We start from the raw sequence: 19,234 nt of genomic DNA, 5'->3' as shown, positions 1-19,234 counted from the left end.
CATCAAATACTTCAGTACAGATGGCCACTAGGAACGGAATATTTCAGACTTCGAAGGTCAATGCTGCATTGTATATGAATCAATTAGAAATTGTTTTTGTGGGCTTTGTAACACCCCATTTGTAGTGCAAGTTGCATCCTGTGTTAAACAGGAGCTGGACAAGCAGTATCAGAGGAGCAGGAAAGCTGACGTTTTGGGCCTAGACAGTCTAGGCCCGAAACATCAGCTTTCCTGATCCTCCGATGCTGCTGGGCCTGCTGTGTTCATCCAGCCCTACACCTCGTTATCTCAGATTCTCCAGCAACTGCAGTTCCTATCATCTATGTACCAGACATTGGGTTTCATCAGTCAGTACCAACCACTGATTGGAGCCCAGATGGACTACTGTGCACACCAGACTACAGATGCTCGTGTAGTCTAGTTATCTAGACTAGAGGGTCCAATCCATGAGAAAATTGGATTGGCTGGGATTGTTTTTCATGGAGCAGCGAAAGGTGAGAGCAGGCTTGATCAGATTGGGCACAAGTTTACTCGGAGCATAGAAAAAGTAGAGAGGAAGGTACTTTTCCATTCGTAAGAGGTCAATCAACTGGGGGCAAAAAGATTTCAGAGGTAAAATGGCTAACTGGAGAGGTGAGAATTTCTTTTACATTCAGAGGGTTTTACGAATCTGGAGGTCAATGCCTGAAAGGGTGTTCAAGTCAAAAACCCTTGTAACTATGAAGCAATATTCAGATGCGCACTTACACTGTTATAGCCTCCAGGGTTGCAGGCCAAAAGCTGGAACAGCGACTTGGTTGAGTCAGATATTTTTGACCTGCAGGGACATGCTGGACTGAATGGCCCTCTTCTGTTCTCCAATAATACTGAATTAACTGATATTGAAGCAAACGGTTTGGGCTGTGGGGTTGGAAAGAACATTGAGACAGTATGGCATGTGTTGGTAAAATGCTTTCAGATATGTAGCATGGTACCGTAGACAAGTAGCCAAAACAGCCCTGCAGATGCTCATATTCCAGACAGGACCCCTCCATGCGTTTATCTAGTTGTCCTGTATGTGGAATTAGTGAGATCTGTGTTTACTAAGTTACTGCAGAGTTTCTTAGTAATTTGTAAACAAACAGGAAGAAAGCTTGAGCTTTTGTCGATGCCAACCGCATTTCAACATTTAATCAAAACCTGATACTCTTGCTCCACTTCAAAAATATTTTATGTTCAATCCTTTCAAACCACATTGAAGTCACTGAAAATTAGCATTCGTCTACACATTGCTGACTGGATCCCTTGAGAAAGCTGCAACACCAAACAAAGCCAGTTTCATTCCTTTCCTCTCCCAAATACATCATCATATTTCAGAGAATTCCAGTTAAAAATCAGGCTGCAGATTATCGCCAAGTCCAACCTCAGCCAATCACAGAGACATCTCAGTGCCTTCTTTCCAATCTACTGTGTGGCTCGCAGTCAAAATCCTCGTGACTCTAGCAATGACTCAAGGACACAGCACGACAATTATCAACAGTTCATTTATTCAACTTCCATTTACATAGAGCCTTTTGAACACAGTACAAGATTCCAAGGTGCTTCACAGGGACATCAGACAAAATAACAAAAAGCCATTAGTGGTATTGTCAGGACAGGTCGGCCGAAGCATGGTCAAAGGCTTTAAGGAGTGTTAGCAAGAGGGATCGAGAGCGAGAGCACAAGAACAGAGAGAGAGGGGAGATTGAGGGAATGGGTTTCAGGGCTTCATGTTCAAGTTACAGCTGTCCATAATGGGGCAAAGAGAGTGGAAGGGGTAGGTACATCAGGCCAAAGTCAGAGGAACACAAGGCTAGTGAGGCAATTGAGAATGGAGACATCAGACTGCAAGTTAACGTAGGTTGGTGCTAGGTAAAGACAAGGCCATTCCCAGTGCTTCTTCAGGTAGGGCACCTTCTTGAACCAGTGCAATCAGATGGTGTAGTTACTTAAAGGGTTCTCCGAAACAGTGAAGGAGTGTTGGTACAGAAGGGGAACCTGGCAATGATGACTAGAGATGGTGTAATTCAAGAGCTTGGTCCAAATCTCACCCTCCAGTTTCACTGCTCTGACAGAGTGGTCAAATTCAAAAGAACTAGGCTTTGACACAAATTTGGGTTGTGAATTTTGCCAAAAAAGGTCCACATTTGGTCCTCACTTCTAACCTCCCCTTGAGAAGATGACAGTGACAGAAGGTAGAAACTGGCTTGGCCATTTCATGGTGTAGGACTAAGGTCATGAATTGGCATCATTTCAAGGGCAGATCCCTGTCACCCACAGGACACTGGAAACCAACACATTTTATCAGACCATCTGACAGCTTCATCTCCCTTCTCACTGAGACCACCTCCTTATTTGCAGGAATATTGACATTTTTAAAATGGACTGAACTCATTCACAAACGGAGTCAACAGCAGAGAAGTAACTTTACCAGATAACACCAATTGCAAGTGATTGGCCGAAGCAGCAGAGGAGAGAGGGGCTTATCTTTTTGTATTTATTTACTGTACTACATCTATTAATTTCAGATACAAGAAAAGATGGGGGAAGCAGATTCAGTTCTGACTTTTGAATGGGAGCTTTTGAAATAGTTCACAGGGCGAAGAGGAAGAGCAGGAAACCAGAATTCATTAGGCAGTGCTTTCAGAGCCATCACAAGATCAATGGGCCAAATTGTCACCTCCTGTCCTGAATCAATTTGAGATTCATTGATTAATAGTGCAAGCATCTGGTTGTTGTTCCAGTTCATTATCAGTGTATTATGAGTCCAGCACTCTCACCCGACATGATGCAGCAAATATCAAAAACAAATTCCTTTGAAATGTACCATTTAAAAATGCTAGGAACTGCTGTGCGGGACTCGATTAAAAGAGCATGTAAAGGGTGGAAAGGGAGCTGGTCCTCTCCCTTCCACCTGGCTTCTACATCAAGGTGCCTTGGCAGTCAGTCCACCTGCTAATGCCACTGGCTGCCTCATCTCCTTTGAGGCCTCATCCATGCCCAACTTGTTTGGATATGTCCGTTCTCCGAAGATGGTGCTTCCGACCCTTACGTTGGTCGCCCCCAATTCGATCTGCCAGTAAAAGGAAAAAATATTGGACAATGTCCTGCACTCCTTGGCTTGTTGATGCCTGCTTCCCCCTCTCCCACAGACATACACTCCCAATTCCTGCACAAAGCACTACAGTCTACACGGGACAAATGTGCCAGCCTTGCCTGCTCCACTTCGGTAAAGTTCTTCGTAACAAAAACTTTACCAAGTGCAGACAAGTTTATCTTTGAAAGAAAAGGTCCACATCAGCACAGTTAGAATCAGAGTTAGCTGCAGCACAGGACCAGACTATTCAGCTAGTCCCACATGAACATCTCTTAGCCCACATCACTGCAGTTCTTTCCTTGCTGAGTTGTTACCACTGAAACTGCTCCCAAAGCCCTTTCAGGGAGCTAACAACCATTTGTGAGGAAAACAATTCTCACTGTCTGTCCTCTCCTACATTGCTTGCCCCTGCCAAACTGAAACAGAGTAATTTCAGTAGCTGGGAACTGAAGCCAACAAAGTGCTGAAATTGGAAAGGGGCGAGGCATGTCAGTACCTTATACAGGTATCCCAGGCAAGGACACCAACAAGACTACTGTAGGGAGGAGAGTGCAACACAGACAGCTCCAGCGGAGTTTCACAATCCTATCACATTTCAGTACGTTCAACACATGTCCAAGTGACAGATAAACACTGTCAGCTCATTATTGTTTAACTTAGGAGGAAAAGACCAGCAACTAATTTAATATTAACTTAAAGAACTGCAGATGCTGTAAATCAGAAGCTAAAAACTAATTGCTGGTAAAGCTCAGCAGGTCTGGCAGCATCTGTATTGAGAAACTAGAGAGTTAACATTTCAGATCAGTTCAGAGGAAGGGTCACTTGATCCGAAATATTAGCTTCGATTTCTCCTCATACATGCTGCCAGACCTGCTGAGCTTTTCCAGCAATTTCTGTTTTTGTGTTTGCAATTTAATGTTTGTGGGATCTTGCTATGTGTTTCTGACTGCTGATTTTCTTTAAATACCACAATGACTATACTTCAGAAGTATTTAATTGGCTGTAAAGCAATTTGGGACGTGAAAGGAAGTAGAAAAAAATGCAAGCCGGCTGGTTCTTTTAATAGGAGGAGGTCAGGAGTTGGGGGAGGGGACAGAACAGGAAGGAATCGGAAGGGATCCCTGTCGAATGTGTGGGTTTTGGGAGCGGAAAGGCCACTCCCACACATCGCCGAGCTGCCAGTGCCAGTAAGGGAGCTCTCCCCTGCCCTGAGATCATGGTGAATGACACATAGCATGGCTGCACATTTGGGTAACCTAGTGACAATGAGGAAATCAAGGCTTCTGCCACATTCTGTGCTGTGTGTGTCACTGCAGGAATTAAAGCAAGTGTGGTGCCTGCCACCCAGATGTCAGTTGTCCCAGCAGAGACAGTCTGGTACACATTAGAGTCAAAACCAAAAATATTTATTTGTGCAAGGAAATGAGAGATTAGAAACCCACTGGAGAGGAAATCCAGAACAATTAGAGAGACTTACAGCGTGTTCATAGTCTGTTGACATGCCCATGCTTAGTTCCACTGTTTCCAGAGGCAGGTTTAATTGATCACAAAGTTCCTTACGTCGAGCTACCAACACCTGAAATCAACAAAGAAATGAACCTGGGTCAGGAATTGAATCCAGTGCTTACCATGCTAACCTCTGGGCTCTGCCCAGAGGCAGATGAGCAAGTCCTCCCCAGCAAAGAATCACTATGGAACAGATACCAATAGCCCATCAAGCAGAATCAGCACGCGTCTGACCAAACCCCAGCAAATCAGACACAGGAATGCAAAGGACAGAAAAGCTCAGAACAACATATATTATCAAAGATAAATGAACATGGAAGGCTGGGAAGAGAGATAAACAGCAAGACATGAACTGAAAGGTCATTGAGCCCCTTCAGCTTGACTGACAGCAGGTCTCGGAATTCATACCGAGTCCCGCTCACCCAATCTTGTATTTATGGACCTCCCCAGCTAGTTTTCAGACACCCCATGACCCTGACCTTCCCTATTCTCTGTTTCCTCTAAACCCAAAACCAACTGAGCTCTCTGCACCACCACCACGCCCCCAAAAAAGAAATCCGGTACCTTCAGAAGGCCCGAGCAGTGACGGCCAGGCCTTGGCCATGACTCTCTGCATTTAGTTCCTGCTTCAAGATGCTCCTTAAAACCTCCCTACTTGATCCTCTGTCTGCTCACTTAACCCGCTATCTCCACATGATTGTTTAGCAGGAACTGTTAAGTCTCTTGGGACATTTTGCTCCATCATGACCACTACATCAGCACAAGATGTTGATGAACAAGACTTACTCACTCAAGTTGGTTCGGCATTCAATCCACCACCTTGGACATTCATTCCTGTCACTTTAGTAGGAACGTTGATGTACTGCAGCAACTTGGCCAAAGTACTTAGACAGCACCTTCCAAACCCAGAATCACTACCATCTAGAAGGCTAACGTACCCCAGTGGGACGAACAGGAATACCCTCAAAGCCATACTCATCATCCTGACTTTGAAAGATATCACTGTTCCTTCAGTGTTGCTAGGTCAAAATCCTGGAACTCCCTCCCGACCAGTATCGTGGGTTTACCTAGAGGCCAAGAACTACAGTGGGTCAACGTCCTTTAAGGAAAACTGCCATCCTTACCTGGTCTGGCCTACATGTGACTCCAGACCCACAGCAATGTGGTTGACTCTGAACTGCCCTCTGGGCAATCAGGGGTGGCCAATAATGGTTGACTAATTACTAAAGTTCGGTCACATGGGAATCAGGGAGAGCTTGCCAATTGGATACATAATTGATTTAATGACTGGAGGATTGTTTCTCAGACAGGAGGCCTGTGACCAGTCCTGTTCCACAGGGCTTGGTTCTGGGTTCTCTTGTTTGTCATTTATATTAATGATTTGAATGAGAATATAGAAGTCATGGTGAATAAGTTTGCGGATGACACCAAAATTGGTGGCATAGCAGTCAGTGAGGAAGGTTTTCTAATATTACAAATGAGTCAATGGGTTGAAAAATGACAGATGGAGTTCAATCTGGATAATGCAAGGTACTTGCATTTTTGGTCCAACTATTAACAACAGGGCCTTGGGCAGTGTTGCAGAACAGAGTGACCTAGGGGTGTAGGTACATAATTTCTTGAAGTTTGCATCACACATACGCAGGGTGGTTAAAAATGCATTTGGCACGCTTGCCTTCATTGCTCAGTCCTTCGAGTACAGGAGTTGGGAAATCATTATGAGGATGTACAGGACATTGATCAGATCTCTTCTGGAATACCATGTCCAGTTCTGGTCACCCTACTATAGGAAGGATATTATTAAGCTGGAGAGGGATCCAATGAGATTCACTAGGATGTTGCCAAGTATGGGAGGTTTGAGTTATAAACAAATGCTGGATAGTCTGGGAGTTCCCCCCTTCTCCCCTCCCCCCCCCCCCCCGCCCACCGCCACAGCGTAGACGGTTGAGAGAAGACTTCATAGAAAATAAGATAATGAGGAGTATAGAGAGATTTAATGGTAGTTATCTTTTCCCTAGGATGGGGGATTTCAAGGCTTGGGGGCATATTCTTAAGGTGAGAGGGGAGAGATTTAAAGACATTCAAGCAATTTTTTTTTAAACACAGGGTGGTTCACATGTGGAATCAACTTCCACAGGAAGTTGCGGATGTAGGTACAATTACAACGCTTAAAAGGCATTTGGATGGGTATATGGATGGACAATGCCCAGGAGCAGGAAGGTGGGACTCCATTATGTTCAATGAACTGGTTGGTTTCTTGGCTGTAAGACTATGCCTCTTTCAATACTGATCTAGCTGGAGATGCCCACATCCCGTTAGTAAATGAAACAAAAAACAGAGTTCACTGCTGCCCTCTCCAGTGCACTTGAGGACAGGCAACATTGGCTACCTCAGTTAGTGATGCTTCACATCCCGGAACCAAATGAATTAAAAGTAGTAAGTTCCAACAGTGAGTTTGATCATGTCTGATCACTATCTCAACTCCATTCACTTGCCCTGATTTCATATTACTTGATACCTGCCAACAAAAACATGAATGGGTTGGCTGATGGCCTCAGGATAAGGAGAAAGAATCAGGCCAGTGTTGTGCTAAAGGAGCCATAACATTGCAACAATGGCATAAGCCTCTGTCTGTAGTTTAAAGCTTAGTCAAAAACACCATTAACAATGAACCAATCCAATTTGATGCATTTGTACATTTCAAAACGTGAGCCAATAAATCAGAAACCAAAGTGAAATGATTAAAGCCAACACACATACGGAGCTGTCTTCATTCATTCTTAAGACTTGCACGTCATTGGCTGTGGCTACCCGTCCCCAATTGCCCGGAGAATAATTGAGTCGCCACACCACCTCGCTGTGGGCCTGGAGTTACACCGAGGCTAGATCAGGTAAGGACAGAAGATTTCTTTGCCTGAACAGCAGGAGTGAACGAGATGGGCTTTTACATTAGAAAAGCAAACAAACTCAGAACACGAGTTTTATTTTGAAAAACCAGGTCAGAAATGTGATGAGTTACACGTGCTTCACTCTTAACAAATTAAACAACACGGTGTCAGATGATTAATGGCTGTTTTTGGATTGGTCATGAACAACTGTGTTTCCACTAAAGCGTGCAAGAAATAAGTGTAGGCCACGTGGCCCTTCGAAACTGCCAGGCCATTCAACAAGATCATGGCTGATCTGACATTAGGCTCATCTCAGCTCGATATTCCTGCATATCCCCAATAGCCTTTCAGTCTCTTGGTAATGAAGAATCTACCAACTGCACCGCACCCCCACCAACTGAAAAACATTTAAAGATTCCACTGCCTTCTGATGGAGGGAATTCCAAAGATTCACACCCCTCAGAAAAAAGGTTTCCTCGCTTGGATTAAATAGGCAACCTGTTATTTTTAAACAATTTTAAGAGCAACAGCTAATTTGGCACTTAACCCCTACATGACACCTTGCCTGAATTTAAGACAGCAGACAGACACTGAGAAAGTTGCTAAAGTAAGGGTCAACACTGAGAGGGGAACCTGGCCCAAGAAGTCTGCCTTTCCAGACAAACTGTCAACACAGAAGGCTAAGCGGCTCAGTTTTGATTACCTAACCGCAAACTGTGTTTTCACCTCTTGCTTCTATGGGTTGAGGGCTGAAAGGCAGTCACGGCAGAAACACAAGATTGCCGAGCCTGATATTCTGGCTGGTGGACCAGATAATGTGCTGACAAAAGATGATCCCCCTCCACGTTTAGTTACTTCTACGTGTGCTGCCTCACCAGTGGATTACTTTACAGCATCTTTCGCTTTTCTTGTGCAAAAGCACGAATTTCTACTGAGCTCAAGTCAGTTTATTCAATCCAGGCTTGAAGTGAAGTGATTACGGTCTTAGACTAGCTATCCAGATACCACCGTTGAATTCCTGCCACAACAGCATGACTAATTCAAGTCCGATTCAAAGAGAACACTGGAATTTAAAAGCTCATATCAGGCTGACACACTTAGTACAGAACAGAGAGCACCACACTGCCAGAGGTTCCGATTTTCAGAGGAATTCCAAAAGCCCCTCTCAAAAGTGGGTCTAAACAGTGCTCTAACACTGCGTCAAGAGGAGCAGCAAAGTTCTCTCTGCTGCTTGGGCCAACATTATTCCTCAACCAGCATCCAAGACACTCTTCTGGTCATTACCAGGTCCTCCTGTGCACCAACGGACTGCCACCTGTTTATAAACTACATTACAAAAGTGCTAACATTTCAGAAGTACTCAGTCGAGTGTCTGATTATTTTGCCATGCCCCCAGTTTGGAAAGATGTGACGCAAGTACAAGTCTGTATCAGCTTTTACCTGGAAATCAGGATTCGGACCCTGGCTTGGGTCATAGCCATATCTTCCAATAGTCATCAGCCCGACAAATTCCAGGCAGGAGCAGTTGCTAAGGATGTGTCTCACCGTATCCACGGTCTGCTCCCCAGAAAGCCCATGTTTGCCTGGGAAAACAAAAGAACAACTGACCATAAGGCTCCTCCACCTGCTCAACGAACACTCGGGAAAGCCTGAACTCCCATCAGTCTACACTCTGATTGAGGAAACCAAGTGTGGGGCTGGACAAACAGAGCAGCCCAAGCAGCATCCTAATGAAGGTCTAGGCTCAAAACATCAGCTTTTGTGCTCCAAAGATGCTGCTTGGCCTGCTGTGTTCATCCAGCCCCACACTTTGTTATCTTGGATTCTCCAGCATCTGCAGTTCCCATTATCACTGATGCACTCTGTCTGACCCTGGTTCTGAGGACAAAGGCACATCAAAACAAAATTTCCTGATTCTTCTTTCCAAATTGGTACAGAATCTCTCCTGTAATCTTCCTCATTCGCTGTGCTTCTGCATTCTGGCAGCGTCAGCAAGCCCATGTTGATCACCTCATCATTGAGAGCAGTTGCTTCAGGGTCCCTCCCTAAACTTCTGTCTCTCTCAGATTTGCTTCCCTCCTCTAAGGCACTGCAGAAAACATGCCTCTGATCAAGCCTGAGGCCATGAAATGCTGACATCTCCTTATGCACATTGATTTCATATTTTGTTATAAAACTTGCCCATTTACAGAGAGAGGGCAGCAAAAATGTCATGTACCCATCCAGCTGTGCTCCCTCTCCTCTGCCCTGACACCCTCTGCCCCACTCCTGCATTAGTGTTTGTCCAGTCATTAATCAGAACTACAGCCTCGCAGACAGGTGGAGGTCTACAGTTTCACACCAAGGTCTTGGAGGAGTCAAACCCCTGGAGTTCACATTAAAAAGGAAAATCAACTAGTACAGACAACTGCAGTTTCTTTACCCACCAACTGCAAAGGCACCAAAACCTGCTGCTGCCATCAAGGACTGTTTCACCAAATTCTTGGCCCTTTCCTCCAAAACTCCAGGGCCACAGAATCATTCCAAAACTAATCTTCCCAAACTCATTGCTCAATAAAATTCCACATGGTTTCCAAAGCTATTACTTTGCAAACATTCCTGACCTACAATCACACATCAATAAGGAACCTAGATAACCAAATTCTCTGCTGAAATTCCATGTGAAGCAATTCAGAATAAACAGGGTGACTGCATCTTCAATTCCAGGGCCAACAAGAGTTTGCACCTTCTCAATATCCATTCCCAAGCTTGCTCCAGCACTCGCACTTATCCATCACTCTTCCCTTTGAGAAACTTCAGTGTTGTCCTTGTCGGAGTCTAACCCCACAGTGTAGCACGATCATTACTGTTGCTTCCAGCCCTCACTCAATAGGTTAACACCCCTCTCAGTCCAATGGTACTGGCTTCAAAACCCACTCCAGAGATCTGAAGATTAAGACCCCATTTGAGCCACTACTGCACAACTCGGTGCTGCCAGGTCACAGGGATCACCTTTCAGATGAGATGTTTAGTCAAGCTCTCCTCTGTTCATCCACTGCACTCTTGGAAAATTTCTCCTACTTCTCTGGCTTATACACATCCCGCAGGCAACCCTCATCCTCCTACAGTCAGTCAGTTCCCACTTCATGGTGACAACCTTTACATTATTATTAAATAGTGTCAATATATTCACTTCACACTGTCATCCACAATTCAGTATCATCTGCAGCACAATCCCTGCACCACAAGCTGCCTTTCTTTCCTGGAAAACCCAACCATTTCAACTCGTCTCTCTTTCCCACTCCCATCCTTGGCTCCTGGCCAGTCTTACCTTGCTCTAGAGTATTGCTCCCCTCTGGCTATGCCTCCTGTTTTCTCCTTTCACCTCCAGGATCTTTCCATCATCTACCTTCACTCCCATTCTGAATTCACCCTCAAGGGCTGAGCACCATCCTGTGGCTGACACTAGTTGCTGCAGGTAGTCCTGATACTTATAAAGGCTATTATCAGCCACTAGATGGGGCATGGTCAATCTGAATGCACTAATTATTTCAGAGGGAACTGGGAACTGCAGATGCTGGAGAATCTGAGACAACGAGGTAGAGAGCTGGATGAACACAGGAGGCCAAGCAGCATCACCGGAGCAAGAAAGCTGACGTTTCAGGTCTAGACCCTGCTTCAGAAAAAATTTCTGAAGGAAGGTCTAGGCCTGAAACATGAGCCTTCCTGCTCCTCATTTGCTGTTTAGCCTGTGTTCATCCAGCTCTCCACCTCGTTATCTGCACTATATTTATGGCAGCTTGCTGTGCACATCTCAACATAGAAGGGTGAATTCAGAGGGAGTGAGGACTGGAGAAAATACAGATTCTGGGAGTGGGAGGAGAAAACAGTATTCTACAGTATGGAAGCCCACCATTTGGTCCATCAAATCAACACTGACCCCTCAAAAGAGCATCACAGCCTCCTACCCTATTCCTGTAACCCTGCATTTCCCATGGCTAACCCACCCAGCCTGCACATATTTGGATGCTATGGGCAATTTAGTATGGCCAATCCACCCTAACCTGCAATCTTGGACCAAGGGAGGAAACTGGGGCATCCAGAAGAAACCCACAGCCACAGAGAGAACGTGTTAATGCCAGACAGACAGTTGCCCGAGGGTGGAATTGAAGCTGGGTTCCTGGCACTGAGAGGCAGTGATGCTAACCAATGAGTCTCAGTTCTGCTTTCCTGCGTGCCCCACCCTGACCCAAATCCACAATGTTCTGACACCTTGTTATTCAAGAATTTGTCTAATTCCGTTTTAAAAGATATTAACAACCTAACCTCAGCCAATGTCATCAGCCTCTTAAAAGCAGGAAACCAGCTTGTCTAACCAGTCCTTGTAACACAACCCCACCCATCCCAGCAATCAGCCACGCAAACATTGTCTGTACTGCTTCTCAAACAATTACAATAAATTAGCTCAAACACAGCAACCCAGTTCCAGGAACAGACTAACCTGACTGTTACTAGATCATCCAACAATGAAGCCAAAATCACTTGAGAGAGCCAGGCTCACTCAAAGTGGGGGGGATGGTGTCAGATCCAATCAGGCCCAGGGAGGGATTTGAAAGGTGATCCTTCTACCATCTGGATTCACTGCAGTGCAGAATGGTAGATCTGCAAAGTATGTCAGGAGACCAACAGTCCTCCAACTGTGATCTCAGCAACATGTTCTACAGCTGCACCCAAAATTTCCCAAACTGTTGTCACCAAGTCACAGAATTGTAAATGGAGGCCATTTAGCCTATTACGTTTGGCCTAGTCCTACAAGTAGCAGTTGACTTATGCCTTCCACAGCTTTTTCCCCCCATCATGCTGCACATTTGTCCCTTTCAGCTAACACTTGCAATCCCTTCAAAACACCTAAATTGAATCGGTCTTCACACACCAACACAATGCATTTCAGACATTAGCCACTGGGTGCCCGAAACGGCTTTTCCTCACGTCACTTCTCCCTCTTCAATCAAGTACTTTCAGTGTGTGCCATCTTGCTCCTGATCCCTTCAGGGCTGGGAATGTCACAATCTACTCCACTCCAAGCCCTTCATCATTTTCAATTCCACTAGCCAATCTCCACTCAGTTATTTTCTTCTCCAATGAAAACAGCCTCAACTTCTATAGAAACATAAACGGAAGTTGCTGGAAAAGCTCACATGATCCAGCACAGTGGAGAGAAATCAGAGTTAATTCTTTGGGTCAAGTGACCCTTCTTCAGAACTTTGCCTTACAGCACCTGCAGTTCTTTCAGTTTTTATTCCCAACTTCTACAGCCTCTCTTCACCTCAGGAAGTGTTCAGAAACTACTTCAGCATTCTCTCCATTGTCCTCACACCCTTTGGAATGAGCCACACCGAGAACTGGATACAAGCATTCTGCTTGGCCTGCTGTGTTCATCCAGCTTCACACTTTATTATCACAAGCATTCAGCTGAAGTCTAACAAGCATCTTATACAAGTTCAGCAACACCAGTGGCTGCTGTACTCTACTTGTTAATAAAGCCTGTTGTACTGTATACTTGATGAATTCCTCGCAACCTTCAAAAGAGTGATACACATACATGGTATTCAGACAGCATTGTAAACATTTAACATCAATTCACAAGCAGATAGAACCAGTCCAAAACACAGAGCACTATTACCAAAGTTTCAACAGCAAAACAGCAGAAAAAACACCCCGCCTCTTCACAGGGAAATTTGACCCCTGGACAATGGTCAGTCACTGTGATCCTGTACTTACTGTCTTCCTCACTGGTGTTGACTTGTACCATCACCTTCAACCTCTGAGGAGCTTGCTTCTTCTGCCAGGACTGGTTGACTTTATCAGCAAGTTTGATGGAGTCAATGGTCTCAATCATGAACAGGTTGGGGGCACCTACCAGGGGAGGTTCGAAAAGAAAGGCTTTGTCAATAGGCAGACATTAGGAAAGAGATTCCTGTGTGCCAGTGCAAACCTCATGATTGCTCCTAATAGTGCTGCGTTGGTCAAACTGCTTTCACAAATACTGCATCGCATTTCTATTCCTGCTCATCTGAACTGCAGCAAGCATTCAGCCCTGCAACCACGAGCTTCTATCTCACAGGGTGAGTCATGATGCTGTGGGTAAATCTTCTGCTTCCAAGTCACAAACTGGCAGTTCAAGTTCCACCTGGAGACCTTGATGTGCAATCAAGGCCATCGTCCCCCTGCAGGACTCTCACTGTGCTGCAATCCCTAATGCCAAATGGGGCATTCAAGTCCAGACCCCATCTGCCTTCTCAGGAGATGTAAACGATCTCACAGCCGCCACTTCAAAATGAGTGGGACGGCAGTCACTCCACCAACTGCAGGTCATAGCTCCTCCTCAATCAATCAACACAAGGAATACCAGCAGCTAGTCATCAGGAGAGATCTAGGATAAAATGGGTGCCTGACAGCCCAGTGACTAAGACGCACAATCATGCCATCCACAGAATTACCCATCAGCTTGTTGACATTATTTTTTTGCAGATGTCCAATAAAATGCCACTTGATGTCAGGGCACACGGAGAGAATCTGCAATCAAGGGAAAACTGAGTCAGTTTGATGATCAGGCCAAACCAGTGGGTTCATGCGCATCTCAGCAATCCACAGAAACATTAATCTCCCCCATCCCCAACAAAAACTACAGCAGCAAATGGACGTAAACACCATCTCCAACAAGGTCACCTACACAGGCATGCACCCACACGTCCGGCCCGTTCTGACAATATCTCATTTATGTCAACTCAAAAATCCTCAAATTGCCCTTTCTGACTGCAGAGAGAATCTTCAGCAGACAGGCTGCAGTGATTCAATTGAGCAGGGTTCCAGCAGCTCCTGAAGAACAACTGAGGAGGGAGACCAAACTACCTTGTAGTGACATAGGTAGACAAATCGGTTAAAGTAAAACTCTTGCTGGGTTCAAATGAATGGCAGGTTGGTTAGGCACACGCCATGGGATTTTTGCATCTATATGGCAATGAACCATGGGTGGTAACTTTCATTCTGGCAGCAATGTGGCAAAGGGGACTCGTGCCCAGCCACCAGGACCATGGCAATTAACAAGGACTATAAACGTTGAACACCTTATTTCTCTATCCTGCTGCCTTTATATTCTGTGTTTTAAGACGGCAATGGAGAGTGTTGACACCGTACAACACTTCTCAATGTATTTTGTACTAAACTACATGTGACAATAAATTAAGCATATCACTCAAAAGCCTAGAAAGTGACAGTTACTGTACCTGACTGTCAGAGGCTTTTTCCACCAGCTCTTGGACCTGTGAGTGAGAACAGAGGGAAAATCGCAACAATGTCAGAAACCCAATATGACCCAGGACTAACCACTGACCGAGCCCGTCCACCAACTTATACATTCACTGTCGTTCCCACACAAGGCCAGGAATAGAAGTTGCATTGCAAGAGCATCCAGTGGCACACCATGCTAACTAGAGCTGGGATACATTTGGGCAGTTCTTGCAATAACTTCAGCAGATCACGAACTCGTGTAACAACCTTTCAACATTTGCTCACAAGACTGGAACACTTACGCCCACTTCCCCCACCTCAAACTCATTCCTGAACACAAATGGCACAGCAAGAGCCATCAGAACTGTAGTCAAAGAAAGTCTGTCGCCACCCTCTCATGGGACAACATGGTGATGAGGCGTGTTCATGGACCAGTGGCACTATGGCTAGACTATTAATCTGCAAAGTCAGTTAATGTTCTGGCGATCTGCATTCAAATCTCGCCATAACAGATGAGGGAATTTGGATTCAACTTTAAAACAAAATCTGATATTAAGAATCTACAATAACCATGAAACTACCTGTCAATTGTCACAAAAACCCATCTGTCTCACTAAATCTGCCATCCTCACCTGATCTGGCTGATATGTGACTCTAAACCCACAGAGATGTGGTTGATCTCACTGCCCTCTGAAATGACCTAGCAAGCTACAGTTGTTTCAATTACTTCAAAAAGTCTCAAAGAAATGAAACTGAATGGACAGCCAGGCATCAGAAAAGATGGAGAAACAGCCCTGTCAACTCTGCAGAGTTCTCCTTTGGGGGCTAGTGCCAAAACTGAGATAGCTGTCTCACAGACTAATCAAGCACCAGCCCAACAGTCAAATTCATGGAATCACACTTTACAGACAATGTCCCAGACACCACCATCACCTTCCCTGGATATGTCTCAGGGCAGACCCAGTAGCAGTGGCATGCAATCAGGAGGGAGGTGTTTTGGGAAATCCTTAACATGGACTCTGGAGCCCATGAAATCATACGGTTTCAGGTTAAACATGGTTATGGAACCCTCCTGCTGATTACTACATACCGTCCTCCAGCAGCTGATGAATCAGTACTCCATGGATGTGAGTTTGCTCGCTGAGCTGGAAGGTTAGTTTTCAGACGTTTCGTCACCATTCTAGGTAAGCTTCGTTGGAGGCTCACTGATGATGTTACCTAGAATGGTGACGAAACGTCTGAAAACTAACCTTCCAGCTCAGCGAGCAAACTCACATCCAGAACCTCAACCTGAGCTACAAATCTTCTCAAAACTCGCTAGTACTCCTCCATGTTGAGCAACACTTACAGGAAGCACTGAAGATGGGAGGGGATTTCCACGTCCACCACCAAAAGTGGCTCAGCTACTACAGATTGAGCCAGTCGGATCCTAAAGGACATAGCTGCTAGACTGGGTCTGCAGCAGGGCGTGGGAGAACCAACAAGACAAAAACATACTAGAGATAACAAGGTGTGGAGCTGGATGAACACAGGAGGCAAAGTACTATACTATCAGAGGAGCAGGAAGGCTGATGTTTTGAGCCTAGACCCTTCATCGGAAATTACACCGCGTTATCTCAGATTCTCCGGCATCTGCAGTTCCGACTGTCTCAGAAACATACTTGTCCTCATTCTTTCCTTTCTGCCAGCAGCAGATGCATCTGTTGGGGGGATGGGGGGGGCGGGCGCGCGAGGGGGCGCCGGGGATGGGGGGGGGGGGGGGGGCGCGAGGGGGCGCCGGGGGTGGGGTGGTGGGGCGGGCGCGCGCGAGGGGGCGCCGGGGGTGGGGGTGGTGGGCGGGCGCGCGCGAGGGGGCGCCGGGGGTGGGGGTGGTGGGCGGGCGCGCGCGAGGGGGCGCCGGGGGTGGGGGTGGTGGGCGGGCGCGCGCGAGGGGGCGCCGGGGGTGGGGGTGGTGGGGCGGGCGCGCGCGAGGGGGCGCCGGGGGTGGGGGTGGTGGGCGGGCGCGCGCGAGGGGGCGCCGGGGGTGGGGGTGGTGGGCGGGCGCGCGCGAGGGGGCGCCGGGGATGGGGGTGGTGGGCGGCGCGCGCGCGAGGGGGCGCCGGGGATGGGGGTGGTGGGCGGGCGCGCGCGAGGGGGCGCCGGGGATGGGGGTGGTGGGCGGGCGCGCGCGAGGGGGCGCCGGGGATGGGGGTGGTGGGCGGGCGCGCGCGAGGGGGCGCCGGGGATGGGGGTGGTGGGCGGGCGCGCGCGAGGGGGCGCCGGGGATGGGGGTGGTGGGCGGGCGCGCGCGAGGGGGCGCCGGGGATGGGGGTGGTGGGCGGGCGCGCGCGAGGGGGCGCCGGGGATGGGGGTGGTGGGCGGGCGCGCGCGAGGGGGCGCCGGGGATGGGGGTGGTGGGCGGGCGCGCGCGAGGGGGCGCCGGGGATGGGGGTGGTGGGCGGGCGCGCGCGAGGGGGCGCCGGGGATGGGGGTGGTGGGCGGGCGCGCGCGAGGGGGCGCCGGGGATGGGGGTGGTGGGCGGGCGCGCGCGAGGGGGCGCCTGAGATGGGGGTGGTGGGCGGGGCGCGCGCGCGAGGGGGCGCCGGGGATGGGGGTGGTGGGCGGGCGCGCGCGAGGGGGGCGCCGGGGATGGGGGTGGTGGGCGGGCGCGCGCGAGGGATGGGGGTGGTGGGCGGGCGCGCGCGAGGGGGCGCCGGGGATGGGGGTGGTGGGCGGGCGCGCGCGAGGGGGCGCCGGGGATGGGGGTGGTGGGCGGGCGCGCGCGCGCGGGGATGGGGGTGGTGGGCGGGCGCGCGCGAGGGGGCGCCGGGGATGGGGGTGGTGGGCGGGCGCGCGCGAGGGGGCGCCGGGGATGGGGGTGGTGGGCGGGCGCGCGCGAGGGGGCGCCGGGGATGGGGGTGGTGGGCGGGCGCGCGCGAGGGGGCGCCGGGGATGGGGGTGGTGGGCGGCGCGCGCGCGAGGGGGCGCCGGGGATGGGGGTGGTGGGCGGGCGCGCGCGAGGGGGCGCCGGGGATGGGGGTGGTGGGCGGGCGCGCGCGAGGGGGCGCCGGGGATGGGGGTGGTGGGCGGGCGCGCGCGAGGGGGCGCCGGGGATGGGGGTGGTGGGCGGGCGCGCGCGAGGGGGCGCCGGGGATGGGGGGTGGTGGGCGGGCGCGCGCGAGGGGGCGCCGGGGATGGGGGTGGTGGGCGGGCGCGCGCGAGGGGGCGCCGGGGATGGGGGTGGTGGGCGGGCGCGCGCGAGGGGGCGCCGGGGATGGGGGTGGTGGGCGGGCGCGCGCGAGGGGGCGCCGGGGATGGGGGTGGTGGGCGGGCGCGCGCGAGGGGGCGCCGGGGATGGGGTGGTGGGCGGGCGCGCGCGAGGGGGCGCCGGGGATGGGGGTGGTGGGCGGGCGCGCGCGAGGGGGCGCCGGGGATGGGGGTGGTGGGCGGGCGCGCGCGAGGGGGCGCCGGGGATGGGGGTGGTGGGCGGGCGCGCGCGAGGGGGCGCCGGGGATGGGGGTGGTGGGCGGGCGCGCGCGAGGGGGCGCCGGGGATGGGGGTGGTGGGCGGGCGCGCGCGAGGGGGCGCCGGGGATGGGGGTGGTGGGCGGGCGCGCGCGAGGGGGCGCCGGGGATGGGGGGTGGTGGGCGGGCGCGCGCGAGGGGGCGCCGGGGATGGGGGTGGTGGGCGGGCGCGCGCGAGGGGGCGCCGGGGATGGGGGTGGTGGGCGGGCGCGCGCGAGGGGGGCGCCGGGGATGGGGGTGGTGGGCGGGCGCGCGCGAGGGGGCGCCGGGGATGGGGGTGGTGGGCGGGCGCGCGCGAGGGGGCGCCGGGGATGGGGGTGGTGGGCGGGCCGCGCGCGAGGGGGCGCCGGGGATGGGGGTGGTGGGCGGGCGCGCGCGAGGGGGCGCCGGGGATGGGGGGTGGTGGGCGGGCGCGCGCGAGGGGGCGCCGGGGATGGGGGTGGTGGGCGGGCGCGCGCGAGGGGGCGCCGGGGATGGGGGTGGTGGGCGGGCGCGCGCGAGGGGGCGCCGGGGATGGGGGTGGTGGGCGGGCGCGCGCGAGGGGGCGCCGGGGATGGGGGTGGTGGGCGGGCGCGCGCGAGGGGGCGCCGGGGATGGGGGTGGTGGGCGGGCGCGCGCGAGGGGGCGGGGGATGGGGTGGTGGGCGGGCAGCGCGAGGGGGCGCCGGGGATGGGGGTGGTGGGCGGGCGCGCGCGAGGGGGCGCCGGGGATGGGGGTGGTGGGCGGGCGCGCGCGAGGCGGGGATGGGGGTGGTGGGCGGGCGCGCGCGAGGGATGGGGGTGGTGGGCGGGCGCGCGCGAGGGGATGGGGGTGGTGGGCGGTGGCGCGCGCGCGAGGGATGGGGGTGGTGGGCGGGCGCGCGCGAGGGGGCGCCGGGGATGGGGGTGGTGGGCGGGCGCGCGCGAGGGGGCGCCGGGGATGGGGGTGGTGGGCGGGCGCGGCGCGAGGGATGG

The 19,234-nt window shown here is 51.3% G+C and overlaps 1 protein-coding gene across 1 annotated transcript; it reads right to left on the bottom strand.

The window, feature by feature from the left end:
- Window positions 1-1,504: 1,504 nt before the first annotated feature.
- On the bottom strand, window positions 1,505-14,921 carry plpbp (pyridoxal phosphate binding protein). Its single transcript, XM_059641129.1, has 6 exons — window positions 14,775-14,921; window positions 13,989-14,064; window positions 13,270-13,404; window positions 8,950-9,092; window positions 4,593-4,691; window positions 1,505-3,091 (listed from the first exon to the last, which is right to left on the bottom strand). The coding sequence occupies exons 1-6, from the start codon at window positions 14,904-14,906 to the stop codon at window positions 2,945-2,947; spliced, it is 732 nt and encodes a 243-aa protein (XP_059497112.1). The 5' UTR covers window positions 14,907-14,921; the 3' UTR covers window positions 1,505-2,944.
- Window positions 14,922-19,234: the final 4,313 nt, after the last annotated feature.

Source organism: Stegostoma tigrinum, chromosome 40 (assembly GCF_030684315.1).
Source record: "Stegostoma tigrinum isolate sSteTig4 chromosome 40, sSteTig4.hap1, whole genome shotgun sequence".
In the NCBI taxonomy this organism is placed as follows: Eukaryota; Metazoa; Chordata; class Chondrichthyes; order Orectolobiformes; family Stegostomatidae; genus Stegostoma; species Stegostoma tigrinum.
This window is presented reverse-complemented; position numbering and strand designations above follow the sequence as displayed.